The sequence below is a fragment of the Engraulis encrasicolus genome, chromosome 6 (assembly GCF_034702125.1).
Source record: "Engraulis encrasicolus isolate BLACKSEA-1 chromosome 6, IST_EnEncr_1.0, whole genome shotgun sequence".
Lineage (NCBI taxonomy): Eukaryota > Metazoa > Chordata > Actinopteri > Clupeiformes > Engraulidae > Engraulis > Engraulis encrasicolus.
The window spans coordinates 26,876,920-26,899,158 of record NC_085862.1 but is presented as its reverse complement, the minus strand read 5'-3'; the positions used below and the strand labels follow the sequence as shown (position 1 = coordinate 26,899,158).

The 22,239-nt window shown below is 47.5% G+C and overlaps 1 protein-coding gene across 5 annotated transcripts in view; it reads left to right on the top strand.

Moving 5' to 3' along the window:
* The window catches only part of arhgef18b (rho/rac guanine nucleotide exchange factor (GEF) 18b), an 88,423-nt gene extending 66,419 nt beyond the window's left edge, over window positions 1-22,004 (top strand). For 4 of the 5 annotated variants that reach the window (XM_063201090.1, XM_063201091.1, XM_063201088.1 and 1 more), the window contains 7 exons: window positions 457-507; window positions 1,677-2,018; window positions 2,154-2,300; window positions 15,451-15,585; window positions 18,729-18,909; window positions 20,274-20,393; window positions 20,682-22,004. In XM_063201090.1, coding sequence (XP_063057160.1) covers window positions 457-507; window positions 1,677-2,018; window positions 2,154-2,300; window positions 15,451-15,585; window positions 18,729-18,909; window positions 20,274-20,393; window positions 20,682-20,917 — 1,212 coding nt within the window. In that variant the 3' untranslated portion in view covers window positions 20,918-22,004. The remainder of the gene's footprint in view (window positions 1-456; window positions 508-1,676; window positions 2,019-2,153; window positions 2,301-15,450; window positions 15,586-18,728; window positions 18,910-20,273; window positions 20,394-20,681) is intronic. The other variant, XM_063201089.1, reaches the window with a different exon arrangement.
* The last annotated feature ends 235 nt before the right edge of the window (window positions 22,005-22,239 follow it).

Here is a 22,239-nt window from a genome sequence, read left to right as displayed (position 1 = left end):
ACACACACACACACACACACACACACACACACACACACACACACACACACACACACACACACACACACACACACACAGAGTGTCATGTAATGCTATCTTTGGGAGTCAATGGAAGGTAGCACACACAGTTCTAAACTGTACCTAGACCAAAATAAACCCTAACCTGTTGATAAAGAAATGCTTTTGCACTTCAAGTTACATCACTTCCAAAACTACGAGGGTAAAATGATTCATGCCTGTCTGTGAGGACCACACTTACGGCGCTCTCAGTCGCCTTCTCAAGTATTCCTATTTTAATGAGGACATTGGGACCTCACAAGTTTACTATTACAAGTACACACACACACACACACACACACACACCTCCTCCCAGACTGACATGCACACACATACACACACACACCTACACTCCCCTCTCCTCCCAGCCTGACACCTCTTCATTTCTCTTTATTGCAGCAGTTCCTGGCCAAAGTGCTCCAACTGTCCCAGAAGCTTTACAGTCTACAGGTACGGCACGTCTGGAGTGTGTGTGTGTGTGCAACTGCTTTTCGACGCCCAAAACTCTCTCTTTTTCCACTACTTTTCCTTCCTATTAAAATGCGCTTTTGTGCCCTGGGGCTTTTTTCCCAGTATTAATCTGGAGTTAAGTGGTTTTCAAGCCGTGCTCAGCTCCTTGAAACTAGAGCCCCTTCAACTAGTCAGTTTAAGGAGCATCTCTGACAGTTTGTCTGATCTTGGACTTTTTCGTTGTGTGCCAGAGTGTTTGAAGGTTGAGCTGTATGTAATTGAGTTGCTTTGAAAAAAAGTAATAGCAGTAGTAGTGATCATAGAGTTAGGAAGGTGTCCGTTTTCCATGTCTAAGCTTTGAAGTTATGCACCGATTTTGATAAAATTTTGAGGAGTATTTGGAAATGCCAAAAGGAACAAATGAGTACATTTTGGTGGTGATCCGCATCATGATCCGGATCCAGGAATTTTTTAAAAGATTGTTCACCATTGCGGGATAGGGCTAATTTTGACATTCCAGTTTCTAACTCCACAAAATCAAGGCAGAAACACTTGAAAAAATTAGGTTGTAACATAGTCAAACGTTCTATCAAACACCTTCCTTGTCTGAGGTCTGCATTTACGTATAGTTTTCATTTGCATTTGCACATCAATGACCACCCTCTCCCTCTTTGCCTTTCCCTCTTTTACTTTCTGTAAACTCCTTGTCTGACCTCATTTAACCTTATCCTGACCTTCTCCATAATTATCTCCTCATCTTTCTCACCTCCTCCTCTTACCTTTATCATCACCTACTCTCATCCTCCACCTCAACTACCACCTTCTCCTCCATCCTCCTCCTCCTCTTCTTCATACTCTCCTCCTCATCATCATACTCCACCTGTTCCACCACTTCCTCCACATCCTCACCCTCCATCTCCTTTTCCTTCTCATCTTCTCCCTCTTCCTCCTCTTTCCCCTCCTCTTCCTCCTCCACATCCTACATCTCTTCCTCATCCTCTCCGTCTTCCACCTCCTCCTCCTCCATCTCATCCTCCTCCTCCTTCTCCTTCACTACCACCTCCTCCTCCTCCTCCTTCTCCTTCACTACCACCTCCTCATCCTCTTCCTCCTTCTCCTCCTCCACCTCCTCCTCCTCCTCCTCCTCTCCTCCTCTCCCCTCTCTCCAGGCGATCGTGGCCCAGCAGGACAGCCACCTGGAGCTGCAGCGCGCCTCCCTGAGCGAGCGCGAGCGCCCCGGCGGCGGGCGGCACCGGCTGGCCAACGTCCTCCTGGAACAGGAGAAGCAGCGGAACCTGGAGAAGCAGCGCGAGGAGCTGGCCTCCTTCCACAAGCTGCAGTCCCAGCACCGGCAGGAGCAGGCGCGCTGGGAGCGGGAGCGCGAGCGCCACCGGCGGCATGCCGAGGTGGCCGAGGGGCGGCTGCAGCAGCGCGAGGACGAGTGCCGGCGGCTGGAGACCCGGCTGGCGGAGGAGCGCGAGGAGCTGGAGAGGCAGCGGCAGACCTACCAGGTAGAGTAGTGGTTCTCAACGGGGGCGGCACTCAAAGTTTTAAAGATGACCGGACCGGGCAGGAGCGGGAATAAAAATTAACGGGAACGGGAATGCCCACGGGAATTCCTGAAAAATGTCATCCTCTACTACCAGGAGGACCTGGAGCGTCTGCGGGAGTCCACGCGCACCGTGGAGCGGGAGAAGGAGCGCCTGGAGCACCAGAAGAAGCTCAAGAAGCACAACACGCTGCCGTCGGTTACCAGCGCCTCGGCCATGTTCACCGGACAGGAGACGGGACAGGTAGGGAGAGAGACACACACACACACACACACACACACACACACACACACACATACTGTACACAACACGCTGCCGTCGGTTACCAGCGCCTCGGCCCTGTTCGCCGGCCAGGAGACGGGACCGGTAGGGAGAGAGACATGCGCACGCACACACACACACACACACACACACACGTGCACACAAACACACACACACACACACACACACACACACACTCACACTCACTCACTCATACTGAACACACCACACTGCCCAGTGTTACCAGCACCTCATCACACACACAAACATTCATACTGTACACAGCACGCTGCTGTTTGTTACCAGCGCATCGGCCCTGTTCGCCAGCCAGGAGACAGGACAAGGAAGCAAAGAGCGACACACACACACACACACACACACACACACACACACACACACACACACACACTGTACAACCCGCTGCCCAGTGTTACCAGCAGCTCATCCCTCTTCGGTACACGCATGTGTGTGCGCACACACAATGTACACTAGACGTTGCCATTGCTTACCAGCACCTTCTCTCTGTTTGGCGGCCAGGAAACGGGGTAGGTAGGGAGAGAGAGTGAGAGAGAGACGCACACACACACACACACACACACACATGCGCACTCTACACAACACGCTGCCCAGCGTTACCTGCACCTCATCGCGGGACAGGTAGGGAGAGACACACACACACACACACACACACACACACCAAATCCACACAACACGCTGCCCTCCATCACCACAACCTCATCCATGTTCACCGGCCAGGAGACGGGGACAGGTTTGCAAAGAGACAGAGAGAGAGACACACGCACGCACGCACACACTGTACAAGACAGCCCTCCAGTCACCAGCTCCTCATCCCTGTTAACCGAACAGGAGATGGGACAGGTAGAGGTAGTGATGCACAACACACACAGCAAGCACTTACACACAAGTTACAGACATTCATATACAAAGACAAGACAGGTAAGTCCCCACACCCACATACTTAAAATGTAAAAGTCTGTCTATGTCCCTGGAAAGGGCAGGTAATTCCAAACCCAGAACTCAGAAATGCCTATGTAAGGTAGGGTCAGTACGTACAGTGTTGTGTTGTGTCAGTAAATTGACACAGATTCTCACAACCTGCTTTCTAGAAAATCCAGGCCACAGAACTCCCTTTAACAGAAACGGCGTGATTTCAATCAGCGTGTCACCGCTCGCTCACTCACTGTCTTGGCCTGTGGTTGACTCACGCATTCGTGCTTCCAGGGCCCTAAATTATTTGTTCTTCACCACCAGCCAAAATGGCAAGTCGATGTTAATCTTACTAGCCAAGCACTGTGCGCTTCCTATGAAGACGACACCGTGCCGTATGACTCTCCGTCTCTGTGAGTCATTGTCGGCCTCTGCGAGATAAATTAGTGTGGAGGCGCTCTCCTCTCAATGTCTGCTTTCAGTTTGTCAAGCAGCGCTGGTACCCTCTCTCACCGCTCCATCTCTCTCTCTCTCTCTCTCTCTCTCTCTCTCTCTCTCTCTCTCTCTCTCTCTCTCTCTCTCTCTCTCTCTCTCTCTCTCTCTCCCTCTCTCTCCTTCCACCCCGTCTTCCCCCCCGTCTGCTCGTTTGCCTCTCTGCTTCTTTGCCGCTCTCTCTCTCTCTCTCTCTCTCTCTCTCTCTCTCTCTCTCTCTCTCTCCATCGCTTTCTCTCTCTCTTTCTTTCTCTCTCTCTCTCTTTCTCTCCCACGTTTCCCCTGTCTGCTTGTTTGCCACCCACCCCTCTCTCTCTCTCTCTCTCTCTCTCTCTCTCTCTCTCTCTCTCTTCTCGTTTGCCGCTCTCTCTCGCTTTTTCTCTTTCTCACCGTCTTCCCCTTCTCTGCTTGTTTGCCACCCACCTCTCAACCCCAAACCCCCACTCTCCCTCTATCCGTCTTCTCTCCCCCTCCCTGCTCGTTTGCCACCAGCCTGTGAAACATCAGCTGTCTGGAGCTGGCAGCCTGGAACAATATGGTTCTGTGTGGGGGGAGACTAGAGGCTGGTTTATCTCGCTCCTGGCTGGCTCTGCCCGTTTACAGATGGCATGCAGGATAGGGAAAGGCAATGCCATGAGAAAAAGTAAAAGGAGAAGAAAGAGTGTTTTAAAAAAACGCACATGAACACCACAAACGAATGGGACATGGGGAGGAAAAAATGTACTGTGGTGGTGTTTGAACCAAAGTTATAAGCAGTCACCCAAGCAAGGAAAGCGGGTGCCCTGTTCCACCCCTTTACCTCCTCACTCTCCGGCTGGTGCTTCTCCCCTCTCACTTCTCTGGCTGTGTGCCTCCCTCTCTCACCTCTCCCCTCTCACATCTCCTCCTCTCCTCCTCTCCTTCCCGGCCCTCCCTCACTTCTCCATTTCTCGTCTGCCTCTCCTCTTTTCCTCCACTTCTCTCCTCTCTTAACTCCATGCCTTTCCTGTCCCATTTCTCCACCTGTGCACCCTCTGCCACCTCTTCTTCTCCGCCAACTCCACTCCTCTGCTCCCTCTTTTCCTCTCCTCTCCTCTCCTCTCCTCTCCTCTCCTCTCCTGTACTCTCACCTCTTTGCCAGTACTCACTCTCCCCCTCTCTTCTTTCTCATCTCGCTCACCTCTCTCCTCCCTCTGCCTCTCCTCATTTCCCTCACTCTCTTTTCTCCTCCTCTCCTCTCCTCTCCTCTCACTTCTCCATCTCGACTGCTCCCCCTCTTCTTTTTCATCCCTCTCACCTCTCTCCTCCTTCTGCCCCTCACTTCCCTCACTCTCCTCTCCTCTCCTCTCACTTCTCCACCTCTCCTCCCTCTTAACCTCTCCTCTCCTCTCCTCACACTTCTCCACCTCTCCCTCTTTACCTCTCCTATCCTCTACTCTCCTCCCACTTCTTCACCTCTCCTCCCTCTTTACCTCTCCTCTCCTCTCCTCTCTGCCAGTGCTCGTAGTGCCGCCACAAGGGCGCTTATTGTGTGCCCATGCCAGCGGCTGGCGAGACGGTAACCCAAGCTGCCTCTTTAGCAGGGCATTATGTTGAGGGAGCGCAATGAGGCTATTGCATTACGCTGAGTGTGTTTTGGTGTCTGTGTCTACATACTCAAGGTGTCCGTTGGCCACCAAGAACAGCCATATTGAGCGCGTTGGGAGTCAGACGTTGCTGACCCTACCTCTTTCATGTCACTGTGGTGGGGGAGAGGGGGCTATCAGCCAGCGTCCACCCAACCAATCGTGCACTGCACATAGACACCAATACGCAAACATGTGCAGTGTGCAGACACATGAACAGGCACACATCCACTCACGCACAGGCAAATGCATATACAGCCACATGCATACTGAATAGTGTTGTGACGTTCGCAAACGAGACGATTCTTTTGAACGGCTCTCAGAAGGGAACGATGGGAACCGGATAACAGCTGAGGGAGTCATTGTACCGTTTTTTTGTTCATTTTTCATTCATTTTAAACAAGTGACCTTGACTTGAGAACTTAAACTTGGGGAAAAACAATTGTCTGCCTTAAAGAGTGGCAGAAATGGTCCTTAGAAGCAGGAGGATAATTAGTTGTTGTTTGGACAAAATGACCTAGAGGCGGAGTCAAAATATTACATTCTAAACACTGAATAAATAATAATAAAAAGAGCCAGTGTTTTGAACGCCTCTTTGACGGGATCCGGATCATAGTGGCTCGTTCCTTTCAAAGAGCCATAAATCCCATCTCTAATACTGAAAACAAGACACGCAGACAGCAGCAAACACACGCATATGACGTGGACACATGTGCATGCACACGGACACACACACTCTTATTCCACAACTGACCCCGCGGATTGATTTCACGGGCCGCCAGCCAAACGCTTTTGATTGGCAGAAATGTTCCCTGCCAATAACTCGGGAATCCGTTTCTGGCGTGAGACAAGGCCACCTTTCTGGAAGCCTTGAATGGAGCACGCCCCGGCCCCCCACCCCCCATCCAACGTTTCCAACGTTTTTTGCATTGATCGAGTTAAAGTCTCGTAGTGGCTATTTTCGTGGCATCACGACTTGCCTGGCTGCTCGACGGTTAAGTTACTAGCTCATTAACGTTAAGCACGCACACAAACAAACACACGCTCTCTCTCATACACACACACGCACTGACACAAACTCGCACACGAGCGTAAACTAGAACCCTCTCATTGGGAGCTCCTGCTGATTCTGCCTGTCTGTAAACATTCAGCTGACATGAGTTATCTGCACTCCAGGCATCTAATTTCTGCCACAAGGTCAGGCTGTTACACCGGACGTGTGGTGGCCCTGGGGCTATGGACATCCCCCTGTCTTGCTCGCTCGCTCCCTCTCCCTGTCTCTCTCTTTCTCTCTCTCTCTCTCTCCCTGTCTCTCTCTCTCTCTCTCTTTTTCTCTCTCTCTCTCTCTCTCTCTCTCTCTCTCTCTCTCTCTCTCTCTCTCTCTCTCTCTCTCTCTCTCTCTCTCTCTCTCCCCTCTGTCTCTCTCCCCTCTGTCTTGTTCTCTCTCTCTCACTCACTCTTACACACATTCTCTCTCTCTCTCTCTCTCTCTCTCTCTCTCTCTCTCCCCTCTGTCTTGTTCTCTCTCTCTCACTCACTCTTACACACATTCTCTCTCTCTCTCTCTCTCTCTCCCCCCTCTGTCTTGTTCTCTCTCTCTCTCTCTCCCCCCAGTTCTTTCCTCTCCCGCGCCCTCTGCTTAACCCACGGCCCTTAGGGTTGCTCCACTGAGTCAATGTCACTTCCTGTAGAGGGAGAGAGACCATTATGACTGCCCCCCTGATTTCTGGGAAAAATTCTCATTCACCCAAGTCATCTTGGTCAAAGGATTTAAGTTATGGGCAACTGGAACTATCTTTGGAACTTTGGAGACATTTCGTCTGTTCATCTAACACAGGGATTCTTAACCATAGGGCCGCGGCCCAAAGCTGGGCCAAGCTCAGAAACTTAAGGGCCGTGGAAAAGTTTCATCCTCGCACCGCAGGGCCGTGATGGGCCGTGCAACTGCATGCATTATCAATTAAAGATGCTGAAGACAGCGTGCGCCTTTTTACTCTAGCGCAGTTCTGCTTAAATGATCACGCACCGATGGTTTGGTAGGTTAGTGAAAGACGTCAAAGACGGCAATACACGCAGTATACGAATGAAGAATGAGAAATTACTGATAATTAACAGATGTTGGGAGACAGATTAAGTCTGCATGAAAAATAATTCCCATATGCAGTGTTCCAAAGACGTCTGCCCGAAACGTCTCTGTAAAATGTCAAGTGTTTTCACACATGTACTTGATAATAACACATGGTCTCTTGAACTATGTAACTCTCTAATTCTGACTAATTTCAAGCTTACCATCCGACATGAAACTGTAAACAAAAGACAGTGTTGCTTGGCACAGCATGTAATCTCTCATGGCCAAATTTGTACATCACGATCCCGAAATCTGTCTGTTTACATTGTTACAGGGCAGCCAAGCCATGCATCTCTTCTCATGTCAAGAAACATCCTCCTCCAGTCCTCCTCATTTTTTTTTACCCTTGGGAGGAGAGTGTTCCCTTCATTCCGAGCTGACATCTCTTTGGCATTTTCATCAAGCTCGATAATTAAAGATCGACACCGCTGATGTTGAGAGACGCCGCCATGGGCCGGAGCTATAGGGAGGGCGAGCAGGGCACTTGCCCCTGGGCCCAGGGCCCTCCCGTATTGGTGGTGCAGGCCCTATTGTGAGCTTGGCGAGCTTTATAGGGGGCCCCATAAGTGTCTTGCCCAGGGGCCCTGTGTGCAACTGTTCCGCCACTGATGCCGCCATGGGCGCTCCGCTAACCGGTTCTGTAACCATCATTTCATATACTTCTTCTCGAGGCATCTCTTTACTGACGTGTCTGGACATGCCCTCGGGCACCGACACAGCTGCCTGTGGTATCTCTGCAATATTCAGCACCTGTGTTGCCAGATGTGTCTGATCAAATCCTGCCCAAAATGTTATTAAAAAAAAACACCAAATGGCCCATTTTTTCCGTTTTTATACCCGCAGATGGCCATCCCAAGTAGCCCAATTGGGCGGGTAACTGCCCAATCTGGCAACACTGTTCAGCACACACCTTGGCAGTGTTATCAATGTATAATCAGCTTGCCCGGAGGACTCGTAGAAATGAGAGTTATGAAAGAGCAAGAGAGAGCATTTCATAGTATTGCTACATGTGTTTCTGGAACCAGCGGCAGACCCTTGGGGGCATGGTTATGAAATGGAGCACGGTGTGTATTTCATAAAAGGCATGTTGTATGTAATCAGCAATTACTTAGCACTGACTATACTCAGTTTTACTATCAGCAGTGGCGTATGATTAATGACTGGTGAGGAATCACACATGCGTATAATGGCCTTCACTGCCAAAAATGGAAATGGAAATTTAGTCCGATCTTCAGCATCGCAGCACTCTTCCAGGACAGATTATCCTTTTCCCAATGAGATGTGTGTCTGCAGTGTGACTTTTTGTGCTGACAAAAATGCTCTTCAAAAGCAAGCTCGTTCTCCAGGGACTAAAACATTTTCCAAAAATGGAAGTTATGGAGTTTGTTTTTTATCTCTTTTGGACTGAATTCACTGAATCGCTGGTACCCTGGCTGTCGATTCCATATTTGCACTGTTGAAAGAAAAACAACCATGTGACCACTGTCCTGCTTTCTTGAAGAAGTAAACAAATGTGAGCAGAAAAACAAATGGAGAATCAAATTTGAAAGTATTCAACCTAATCACTAACTAAGGAAAATGAAATGTAAATGTGCCCTGCTGAGTTTAACAAAGAAAAAAACATGCACATCTGTCTCAAAAACACTGGGTGCAGGACTAACAAAGTCCCTTGCTCTTGCCCGAAACGTCACTATATTAAAGTAAGAGAAATGGGAGCTTGGTGATGGAGACTTAATATTTTCAATGTTCATCTGCTTATTGAAGTGACCATTATATGGATGGCTGCATTATTATCTGGCAGTATATTGTGGGTGTAGGTGAAGATGGCATCAGATTGTTGCGACTGTAATTCAACTGCTGTCGCGAGGCCAAAGGCCATGTAACAGTAGCCTGATTATCAACAACTTTCAAATCTCTTAGAGACTTGGTCTGACCAAGAACATAACGATTAACATTTCCCAAACGGCATGGTTGACGAGCCTCTCTTGGTTTGCTAACGGTTGTTTGCTTCCTGACAAAGTGGGAGGAGTTCCTGATTTTTCGGGAGCTCAGAAAGTACTTCCATTGCTCTTGACCTGACTAGTAACAACGCTGAAGGTGTTGCGTCACTAGGAGGACATTGCCTGGCTAATGGAGCAGTGAGATGATCGCAGCAATAATCGTTAGCGAAGGCTAATGCCTGTAGACACCGTGCTAAAGCTATGTAATATCCCATAATTCCTTATTTGAAGAGCGAAGACAGAAATTTGCACAGGGAAGGGTGAGTGTTTATAATCTCACTCCAATGAACTTGACTTTCCCAGCTGCTGTCAATGTCATATGGGTCTTGGAAGCAGAGCAGAGTAGGCATGTACAGTATGTATACACATTCATTTATTCCATGTTCGCCTGTCATCTATTTAATTAAATTACAGTATGTTAATTTGTAAAGAGTCCTTTCCTCACTTCTAATCTGTTCCGTGGCCGATGCCAGGAGATGGCTACTCTATCCGCCATTCCATTCCGGTTCCGTTGCCATGAATGAATGAATGGGATGCCAATGTCATTCCACCCAGCAGTTGAAGTGTGCGGTATGAAGGCTGGAACAATGCAGAGTCCTTTTTGGAGTCATGCCACCTGTGCCACCTCTTAAAATCCTTTTTGTTTTATTTTATTATTTCAGCCATGAAATAATAAAAGAAAAGAAAAAGGATTTTAAGTGTGCAAACCTCTCACTCCGAAACTAACAGTCAGCCTTTGTCCTGCAGCTTTTCCTGGGATGTGCAATCTTCACCTTCAACCTATGCCACCTCTTATCAAGGAATTCCTCCTGTCCTGTCTAGTGCGCAATGTAAAAAATAAAATGTCCAGCCAGGCCTAAGTGGTTGTATATATTACTGCCTAATTTGGTCAGTGAACATTACTGTGCTGGGCTCTGTAACTTGAGTGGAGCTGGCCCATGGCTTGGCCAGGACACGGAAGAAGATCTGCCCTGGGGTGTCAGCCTCCGCCCCAGAATTCCTGAGCCATGGCAGTTTGCCCTGGGCTAGTACAGTCCTCTCTCCTTCTCTCCCTCCCTCCCTCCCTCCTTCCCTCTCTCCCTCTCACCCTCCCTCCCTCTTTTAGTCACTTCCTCCCTCTGGGGTTAATAACACTAGCTTCTGGACCAGAGCCAGGTGCTTCACTCTTCCTGTGGACTTTAGTATCCTCAGGGCTCCATCTTTTCTTGGTGACTTTCTCTCTCTCTCTCGTTCTATCTTTCTCCTTCTTGTTCTGTCATTCTGGTTTCTTCTCTCACTATCTATCTATCTCTCCCCTCTCTCTCTCTCTCTCTCTCTCTCTCTCTCTCTCTCTCTCTCTCTCTCTCTCTCTCTCTCTCTCTCTCTCTCTCTCTCTCTCTCTTCCTTTCTTTCTTTCTTTCTGGTTTCTTCTCTCTCTCTCTCTCTCTCTCTCTCTCTCTCTCTCTCTCTCTTCCTTTCTTTCTTTCTTTCTGGTTTCTTCTCTCTTTCTCCCTCTCTCTCTTTCTCTCTCTCCCTCTCTCTTTCTCTCTCACTTCCCTTGTCTGTCCGTTTCTCTCTAGTTATCTCTCTCTCTCTCGCTCGCTTGCCTCTGTTATCCCCCCTCTCTCCACATGTGTCATGTGCTACAGTTAGGCCTGACTCGCGAAATACTGGGAAATTAGTCTGGCACGCGTCCGGTCATTTGCGTGGTGTGGTGTGGTGTGTGCTGTTGGACAAACACTGTTCATGTGATGCATCACACACACACACACACACACACACGAGTCAACCTGAATAGGAGGACTGGCCGTTGACATTTAATTGATGGCCTTAAAGGTGCACTGTGTAATGTTTTTTGAGGAGTTAATTTCCAGAATTCATGCTGCCCATTCACAAATGTTACCTTTTTAACAAGTACTTACTGTACCACCACCATCAAATTCTAAGTGTTCATTATGACTGGAAAATTGCTCTTTTCCAACATGAAAAGGGGGATCTTCTCCATGGTCCACCATTTTGAATTTCCAGCAATAGGCATATTTGTAGCTGCAAAACTTACTGTACTTTGGTCATACTAGTAAATATTAGTCTAATGAGTCAACCTGAATAGGAGTGACCGTTGACATTTAATTGATGGCCTTAAGTGGTGGCCATGTTGGCACAAAGCTCCTGCCATTTCTCAGTGGCTGAGTCAGCGGGGAGAGAACTGCATGTTACGACTCACTATGAAGGCTGATGACTTATTCACGAGCTTATCCTAAACGTTGAAATGGCTTATCCCAAACATGATTTTCCTGTTTTATCATGCTGTGGGTTTTTCTTCCCCTAGTTGTATGAAAATTAAGCTCTGTGTTTTTACATTGCTTGCTTCTTTGCCTCTCAAGCACATATGTAATGACACACAACATCATGAACTCTTCACACAGTAGAACAAAACACTGTCACAGGTCATAAACCGTGCCAACAACAGAAAACTGCTTTAAAAGGGATTTTTCCCCCCCAAAAGGAAAAAAATCTAAAGCTGTGTTGGAATGAGGCCTAGTTGTGGTGGTTTCTTAGCCACTCCAAAGGCTCATGGGTAATTACTCACCAACGCCTGAGGGAGGGTAAGTTTGCATGTGTCATCTATCCGCACAGAGCCTCCACAGTGCCCTTGCTCACGTGTGCCTGAGTGGGGTTGCCAGATGAGGCTGATAATTTCCAGGCCAAAAAATGCTCCAAACCCGCCTGGAAGCATTAAATCCCACCCAATTCTATTGATTTCTATGGTAAAAAACTGGGCGTTTTTTCTGCTACGTGCCATTTTTTTTTACCTACAAACGGCCATCTAAGCAGCCCAGTTGGGCGGGAAACTGCCCAATCTGGCAACACGTGTACCTGAGCTCAAGTTTACCTGTCTGCTCTTATCCTCATTCTGAATAAAGATGTGATGGCTCAACTGCCACCACCATCATAATCATCATTAGTGACCCAGTCATGGGGGGGCGGGCTCTGATGTCTTGTCTCGAATTCAGGTCCTCTTCTGTTCTTCTGCTTTGTATCTGCACCGTCAGCAGAAACGTTGGGCCCGTTGTCTGGTGATAAGTATCTGAGGTGGGGGGACGGTGTGGGGGGGGGGTAGGTTAAAGCCAGAACCTATAATTACCCTGCTGCACCCTGTCATTTACAGAGCGGCTGGAGCTCGGCCAAGAATAATTGTTTACGTGATGTCAGTCAGGGGCTTTTGTTGCACCGGTGCAACCGAGCACACAGGTCCTATACTCCCCCACCGCCACCGTCACCCCCACCCCCATCCTCTTCAAAAAAAGTTAATAAGCTGCTTCAGTGGTTATGGATGTCACCTTTCCTGCGGAACAGATACAATGGCGTGCCTGTGAGTGCCAGGCAGGGACGCCGAAGCTGGGGGGAAAGCCACCACCGTTCCCAGGGGTTCCACAAAGGACTCCTGTGTGAGTGTGTGCTCCTGGAACCTGTTGCGTCCCCGCTGCCTGCTGACTCCTGCTTGGTTCCCAGGTTCTGGTGCCTCACCTCAGGGCAGAACAATGACAGGGAAGGGGTCATTAGTGGAGGTGAAAATGCCTTAAGTACCGGATGAGGAGGGGTGACCTGCCCGACTTGACCCCTAGCCCAACACACACACACACACACACACACACACACACACACACACACACACACACACACACACACACAAATTACTTGGCCTCCTCACTCTTATCCAACACACACACACACACACACACACACACACACACACACACACACACACACACACACACAAACATACACACTCCCATGCAAACCCCTCGCCCTGGGATCTTGGTCTGGCTTGGTCTGTCCCTGGTCCTCACAGCTGCAGACATCTGGTCCTGCGGGAGAGACTCACTTTGTTCCCTCTCTCACTCTTCCTCCTCCTCCTCCTCCTCCTCCTCCTCCTCCTCCTCCGCCTCCTCCTGCTGGGAGCAGTGCTGGCCTCGTGAGTTGCAACAGTGGCTGTGTTTTTCTGCACAGCTCCCAAAAACTCTTCTGAGGATCACCAGAGAAGACATTCTGTTTTGATTTTGGGGGAAAAAACGGCCCTCTTGGATTGCTTTCAGATGCAGACATTGAAAAAAACAAAGACGTGCATGCATGATTTTCAACTTCCATGCATGTATTTTTGACTCATTTACTGTACTGCACAGTTTGCGTGAGTTCGATATTCGGAATGCAATGCAAGTACCCCCTTTTGTGCAGAATGGGAGCTGCTATGGTGTTATTTTGGTGGCACAGATGCAGTATGATGGAAATCGATGTTGAGACAGCGATCTCTAATCCTGTGCCCTCAGCCTAAATATACATCACAGGCAGCAGCAGCAGCAGCACTGTCATTTGGAGAGCGCTCTGCCGAGGAGCCTGCAGCCTCTTCTTCTCCGAATGATACACAGCAGCCAAAATCTGTAATCATGTGCACTGCGCTGGCTGCAGCCATTGTTCCCTCTGGCTCGTGTACAACTGTCCTGCAGAGTTGCAAACGTTTAACGTATGCATGCGACACGCTGTACCCCACCCCAGCACTGTCATTTGGATTGCTCTGACGATGCACAGTAGCCAAAATCTGTAATCATGTGCGCTGGGCTGGCTGGCTGCAGCCATTGTTCCCTCTGGCTCTTGTACAACTGTCCTGCAAATCAACGTCCTGCAGAGTTGCAAGCGTTTAACGTATGCATGCGACCCGCTGTACCGCACCCCACTGTCATTTGGATACCACGCTCTGCCGAGGAGCCTGCAAGCCTCTTCTCCCAATGATACACAGCAGCCAAAATCTGTAATCATGTACGCTGGGCTGCTTGCAGCCATTGTTCCCTCTGGCTCGTGTACAACTGTGCTGCAAATCAATGTCCTGCAGAGTTGCAAGCGTTTAACATATGCATGCGACCCGCTGTACCCTACCGCACTACACCACTTGCTGGTGTTTGCTCTTAAATCTGTAATCATGTTCGCGGCAGCCATTGTTCCCTCTGATTTGTTGCACAGTTGTACACGAGTGTACAACTGTGTACACCAGTGTCCTGCAGAGTTGCAAACGTTTAACGTACGCATACGACCCGCTGTACCCTAGCCCTCCGCACCGCACCGCACCACTCACTGGTGTTTTCCTTTTAACCGACGGCCCATAAATACCAGGCTAGTGTACCAGTGGCATGTGTTCACATCCCCCCTCCGACACCCTTCCCAGGCAACGTGTCGACTGTGCAATTCCCCTCCACTCTCATTCGAGCACACATACACACGTGCAGACACACAAACCCATGCTCGTTAGTTGCTGTGTTCAAAGGGACCGCCTGCCGTTGCTTTTAAAAACGAACAACATTCCACAAGCCGTGGCGTGCATCCACCCCTCACCCCCAAACTAAACTTTCCGAACCCTCCAAGTCATTCATGGTGATATAAAACCTGCCAGATGTACTTTCTGCTCGCCATGAATTATTTGTTTACTGTGTGCTGCAAGCGGGGTCTCATGCTGATTCATACACATAAGTTAGTCACTACTCCATCAGCTATGACACATGTACATGTATTCATTTATAAGAGCTCATCACGACTTGATTCCATCAACAAAATAGCTGTCAAATTCAGTTAAAATGTAGACTCTGCAGTGCAACCAAATCAGAGCTATGAAATGTGTATCAGGGTAGTTGGTCTTGGAATCAGAGGGTAGCTGGTTTGAGCCCCACCCTTACATTTCCCTGCACATTAATCTATGACTGAGGTGCCCTAAAAAAATAAGGTTATTGGATAAGTGTCAGATTAAGTTCGTTTTTAACTCTCTCTCTCTCTCTCTCTCTCTCTCTCTCTCTCTCTCTCTTTCTCTTTCTCTTTCTCTTTCTCTTTCTCTCTTTCTCTCTTTCTCTCTTTCTCTCTTTCTCTCTTTCTCTCTCTCTCTCTCTCTCTCTCTCTCTCTCTCTCTCTCTCTCTCTCTCTCTCTCATATATATCCAGCAGCACCAGCACATCCCGCTGTCCACCAGCTTTAATGGGGAGATGATGGTGGATCCTGTGATGCAGCCCAAGACCCTGGTGCGCTCCAGCCTCTCCATCTCCCCCGCCGACTACCCTGAGCGGCCTGAAGTCAAGGTATGGTACTATTGTAGATCTTAGTGTCATTTTTTATGCCAGTTTGTTCTTGTAATTCTGGCTAGATGAATGTCACTGCTCCACATGGGATTCCAAGAACCACATTACAGTCCCAGGAAAAAGTTTGTACACCCTTTGACATTTCTCACCTTTCTGTCAAAATTGGTCATAAAACATGGTCTTATCTTCCCGGAAATCACAAGAAGGAACAACCAGAGTCTGCTTTAACTAATTCAACCCAAACATTTTCAAGTTTTCATATTTTCATTGGCCATAAGATGTAAACATTCACAGGACAGCAAGGCATAAGTAAAACACCCTTGCATTCAATAGGTTTTAACCCTAAGTTAGTCGCAATAACCTCAACCAGATGTTTCCTGTAGTTGCAGATCAGATTAACAAAACAATCTGGATGTATCTGGTCTCCCTCTTCTTTAGAAAACTGCCTCTCGTCAGCAAGGTTTGTGGGATGTCTGGAGTGCATAGCTTTCTTGACTTCATGCCATATAATCTCAATTGTTTTTTGTCAGGGCTTTGACTGGGCTATTCCAGAATGTGTATTTCATTATTATGAAGCCATTCTAAAGTCGATTTGCTTCTAAAGTATGGGTTATTGTCACATTCCAGCACCCATCCTCGTGTGTGCTTCAACTGTGTGACAGACTACCTCACTTTTTTTCTGTACAATATCTCGATAAACTTCTGAGTTCATTGTTCCACTGATAATAGCAAACTGTCAAGGGCCTGAGGCAGCAAGGTAGCCGCATATAATGATGCTCCCGCTACCATACTCAAAGGTGGAGATGATGTTTTGGTGAAGGTGTGGTTCTCCAGTTCTCCTCCAAACATGACATTGTGTGTTCCCCTGAACAATTCAACTTTGGTTTCAACGTTGGTCTACAGAATATTTTGCAGTAATTCTATGAAGCATATAAATGCTTTTTCGCAAACCTCAAAGGTGCAGCCATATTTTTTTGGACAGAAACCCCATTAATTTTATATTGGCAGAATGAATCCCATTTTTAGCTATTCTTGGTTACATCTCCTCTTCTGAATATGGTGGCGGGAGCATAATTATATGTGGCTACCTTGCTGCCTCAGGCCCTTGACAGTTTGCTATTATCAGTGGAACAATGAACTCAAGTTTATTGTGATATTTTACAGAAAAAACTTGAGGAAGTCTGTCACACAGTTGAAGCACACAAGAGTATGGGTCCTGAAATGTGACAACAACCCATACTTTAGAAGCAAATCGACTTTAGAATGGCTTCATAATAATGAAATACACATTCTGAAATAGCCCAGTCAAAGCCCTGACAAAATACAATTGAGATTATATGGCATGAAGTCAAAAAAGCTATGCACTCCAGACATCCCACAAACCTTGATGACGAGAGGCAGTTCTCTAAAGAAGAGGGAGACAAGATACAAAACAGATTGTTTTGTTAATCTGATCTGCAACTACAGGACAAGTCTGGTTGATGATATTGCAACTAACTGAGGGTTAAAACCTACTTAATGCAAGGGTGTACTTACTTATGCCCTGCTCTCCTGTGAATGTTATGGCCTTATGATCAATATGATAACATGTAAATGTTTGGGTGGAATTAATTAAAGCAGACTCTGATTGTTCCTTCTTGAGATTTCCGGGAAGATCAGACCATGTTTTATGATCAATTTTGACAGAAATGTAAGACATTTTAAAGGGTGTACAAACTTTTTCCTGGGACTGTACATTCACCTGGCCACAGTCAAATATAAAGCCTCGTTCACACACGTCGCTGCTAGTTACTCGCTCAGCGAATGAAGTCAATTGTGAGGAAGCGACTGCTACCTCTGTCAAGGATGTGTGCGTAACGAGCGGAGTGGAGATGATGAGGCACGAAGTCGGAAGTATCACAAATATTTAGGCCTTTTTATTTACCTTCACCAAAGTCATCAGAAAATAAATGTGCACGAGGGCATCAAAACACATGGACAGGACACTGAACTGACCAACAAAATAAACAACAGTCTTCTTCGAAATTACTTAACTTCAGCAGCAAAGTCTACAGCACAATTCTCTGCTTACACCGATACGCAGCAGTTTTACGCGAAGCCACCTCCTCCCGGTTACCAGGTGCTTCTCAATCAAAATCGCTCACATCAACGATTTGACTACGGCTTAAATACACCCATTTCCTAGGGCCAGCCAATTATTCACTAATTAAATTACGCACTTAACGCTGCATGACTACACGCGATTGGTCTCACAATTCCTTCCGACCAGCGCAAAACAAAAACAGTCAGTTTAAACAGAATACTCAAAACATAACCACATGGAACAAAGATTGCCCCTGTACACATTCATGATCATCACAAATAAACATGACACAAAATCCCCACACATTTCCCCTCCCAAAAGTCATTGATGGAATCTTGCCATTGACTGTGTGTGCCTCCGCCCATGGCCATGACGATGTTCAGAGAAAGTGTTCCATTGCGAGCGCAGGTGTACTAGTGTGCGCGCGTGTGCATTCGCTCCTCGAAGTCCAGTCAGTTCAGACAACTCAAAGGTTCATATATACACCATTTGTGAGTTTTTAAAATAGGCTAAATCAGCCTGTGAAAAGGGGGAGGGAAACTTCACCTTCTCACATCAATAGTATGTCTATGTGTTCCAGCGAGAGGAGTAGGCGAGTAGTGTACAAGCGATGCGATGTGGGCGGATCCAGAGTTGGAAATATTTTAACTTCGAGCGAGGCGAGTAAGCGAGTAACCAATTGGAATGCAGAGCTCTGTACTTCTCATCTGTGCATTGGCAGTTAAAGCTGCAGGGAGCGTTAAGCGAACGTTCCATGAGAGAGTAGCAAGTAGGCGAGCGAGCGAGAAGCTAGTACCTAGCAGCGACGTGTGTGAACGTAGCTTTAGTGTCCTTTTCTATGCCTGTGTGTTCTTGTGACTGGCCAGATGAATGTCACTCCGCTCCACATGGCACAAGGCAAATTTCAATGAGCCCAACACACCAACTGAACATCTGAACTTATCTGACTGCGTCTGCAAAAACTAATTATTTCAATATGAATGTGTTCTTTAAAAAAAATTGGGGGAAAAAATTGACTACAAATTATTTGAATATGAATGTGTCTCCTCCTGTCCTGTAGGTGGCGGTAGTGGGGGCGGGGGCCAAGGGTTCGGAGGTGCCCATCCACCTGATCAGCACCACCAACCAGCTGCACAAGCAGGGCAGCGTACAGCAGCAGATCCCCACCAAGCTGGCAGCACTCAGCAGGGGCAAGGAGAAGAGCAGCAAGGGGAAGAGCTCACACCGCACAGACAGCTCAGGTGAGACGCAGAGAGAGAACACACACACACACACACACACACACACACACACACACACACACACACACATACACACACACAGATCGAGCAGGGCAAGGAGAAGAGCAGCAAGGGGAAGAGCTCACACCACACAGAGAGCTCAGGTGAGACACACACACACACACACACACACACACACACACACACACACACACACACACACACACACACACACACACACACACACACACACACACACACAGAGAGAGAGAGAGACAAGGGCAATGGGATGGTTGGTAAGGGCGTACACCACACAGACAGCTCAGGAGAGTGCGAACGCACACACCTAGACATACGCGAGCGCACGCTCACACACACACACACACACACTCTCTCTCTCTCTCATGCCCTCATTTCCATCCACTCTTCTTGTAACATACAGTTTCTCCCTCCAAATTACATGCCAGAGATTCTTCCAAGGCATGCCAGAGATTCCTCTGAGTGTGTTCATGTACATACACACACACAGAGTTCATGTGCTCTACATACACATATGCATGACCCCTGGAGGAAGAGGCAACTCTCCCTTATCAGACAGGAGTTGAGTTAGTTGTGAGGTGTTGTGAACACAGGTGTCAACCAAATGAATCTGGATGTTAAAAGTTATAGAATACCAAGGCACTCATCTTCTTTGTAGTTAAAATGCCATTATTTTAATGGGCATAACATTTGTTTTAATCATGTCACTTCAAACCACTTAACTTTCAAACTGACAGTCATTCTGGTCAGTGAAAGCACACAAAAAACGAAAAGAATGTAACTGCAGACAATACGAATAGACCATTCTCTTCGATTTATAAAGGGTGAGGGGAGTTGGAGTACGTCGCAAGGCGGAGTCGTGTGTAGAATCTTCATTGGAATGCTGTTTGTATAAGCCTTTTACTAACGCTTGGAATGCCAAATCTCAGCCTATCACAATCAAGAACCAGACACAGGCCCAGCTTTGGTTCTAATGGCTGGACACTGGACTGCTACGCCGGCGACCTGGGTTCCATTCCGGCCACGGTCATTTCCCGCTCCTTCCACGTCTCTCTCTCCCCACTCACGTCCTGTCTCTCCTTCACTCACCATTTCCCAATGTCAAATGTTCTAGCCTTGGTACTGCGTGAAACGCCTAGTGATTGGATACACTTTGGTGATCTCGGTGGAGTATCCAATCACTGAGCGTTTCACGCACTACCAAGGCAAGGCTAGAACACTTGATATTGCGAAAAGATGATTTTCTTCAAAATAAAGGCTTAAAAGCTTCTAAGATTTTGTTTTTTTATAATAAAAAAGACAAGAACCAGAGGCACAGTTTTCAATGTGTCTTGTGTCCCCCTCAGCCTCCTTGGACATGAAGCAGATGCTGCCTCTGAAGCTGAGTGCTCGTGACGACAGCTCCCTCAGGGCCAAGCGCTCCATCAGCCCCATCCACCACAGCCAGATACACATCCAGCCCCCAGGTAAAACACACAGGCGCGCGCGCGCACACACACACACACACACACACACACACACACACACACACACACACACACACACACACACACACACACACACACACACACACACACACACACACACACACACACACACACACACACACACACACACACACAGCTTCTCTCTTACATGGCAGCAGAATTAAACATAATAATAATAAATCAACTCAGGTGTGATTCATGAATTCAATGCTAATTACTTTTGTTTTTGTGTGCGCGTGCGTGCGTATGTGATGGGCTTCCCCACAGAGCCTGTGAACCATCCTCCAGAGTTGCACTACGAGTCCCCTCCACCAGCCCCTCCTCATCATCCTCCCCCTCATCCTCCTCAGCCCCATCCCCAGCCGGCGCACCTCCTCATCCCCCACAGCCGGCCCCCCAGCCAGGTGCAGATCCCTGTGCAGGTCCCCGTGCAGAGCCTGCCACCGCCCCCCTACAAGCCGCTCACCGAGGACATCAGCAAAGAGGACGTCATCTTCTTCTGATCTTCACACCACAGCGCAGCGCAACGCAATGCAGCCGGACTGACTGAGCCACGCCTCTCGCATTGCATGCTGGGATTGCATACTGTTCATAGGGGCAGCATGCCCCAGGGTATGGGGTTATGTGAAGCACACACACATGCAAACTTATTTTTCTTTTATTTGTTTGGTGTTTTTTTTTACTAGTTTTATTCCTCCTCCAGCTGAAAAAAAGTTGTATAAATAAAATGTTTAATAATATCAAGCACAAAGCATACAGGTGGAAAAAAGAACAATTTTAGATGTATATGTTTTTAAAAAAAAAGAGAAATCATGCAGAACCCAAAGACATTTAAAAAATAGTAGTGATGGATGAAACAATGCATACAAGGCCATTCATACAAGGGTGGGGTGGGGGAAGAGTTGGAGGAGGAGGAGGAGGAGGATTGTGGTGGGTGATGAAGGATGCCGATCAAACGAGGAAGTTGGTTTGAGTAGAAGGAGAGCCAGAGGACTGTCAGACATACAGTAGAAGAATAGTCCCATTGTGAGAGCAGTCACCTCACACCCATAAGCCAGACGTTTGGCACACTGTGATGAAATATGAAGTAAATGGCACAACAACAAGCTGAGAAATCAGCACCCTGTTTTCTGTCTTTAATTTTGCTGAAACCTGAACTCTGTGCAGTCACAAAGTTAAACGAAGATGGTTTTGCTTTGCCATTTCAAACAAAACAAAAACGAATTTTAAAAAAACGTGGACAATGAAGAACACTGGAGTCAAAGAAGGACATCTGTGAAGAGGTTTTTTTTCTTCTTTAACTTTTTATTTGAGCACTGTGGACCTTTTTCTTTGCACAAAGAAAATTCAGTTTTATCCCTTTCAATCACGTTGCTGGACATTGTTCAACAATGCACTCACCCCTGCGGAGCTTTTGCGGGGTTTTGTTTTCTCGTCAAGGAGTCCATTTCAGTTAATTGTGTCTGTCCATCAATTATGTGAACTCTTTAAATGTGACCTTTGCTGTAAAATCGATAACAAATGCTTCATGAACACAGAAATTCTTGTTTACACGACAACTTATCATTCATTAGAAATCACTGAAGAGTACTTTGTATCATTTCTGCAGATTCTGAATCATGAGGACGTACCCACACTGTTGAGTCAGACACACTTACCGTGAGTGAGTTAGCTGTTTATATCGGTACAGGGCATAATTATCAATGCTACGAGGAAAAGCACACAATGTATCAATGGTCATTATGTATTTAATCTTCATATGTTGCTGAAGAGCTGTTTCATAAGATGCTGTCTTTGCTTAAAACACACAGCACCAACAGCAAGC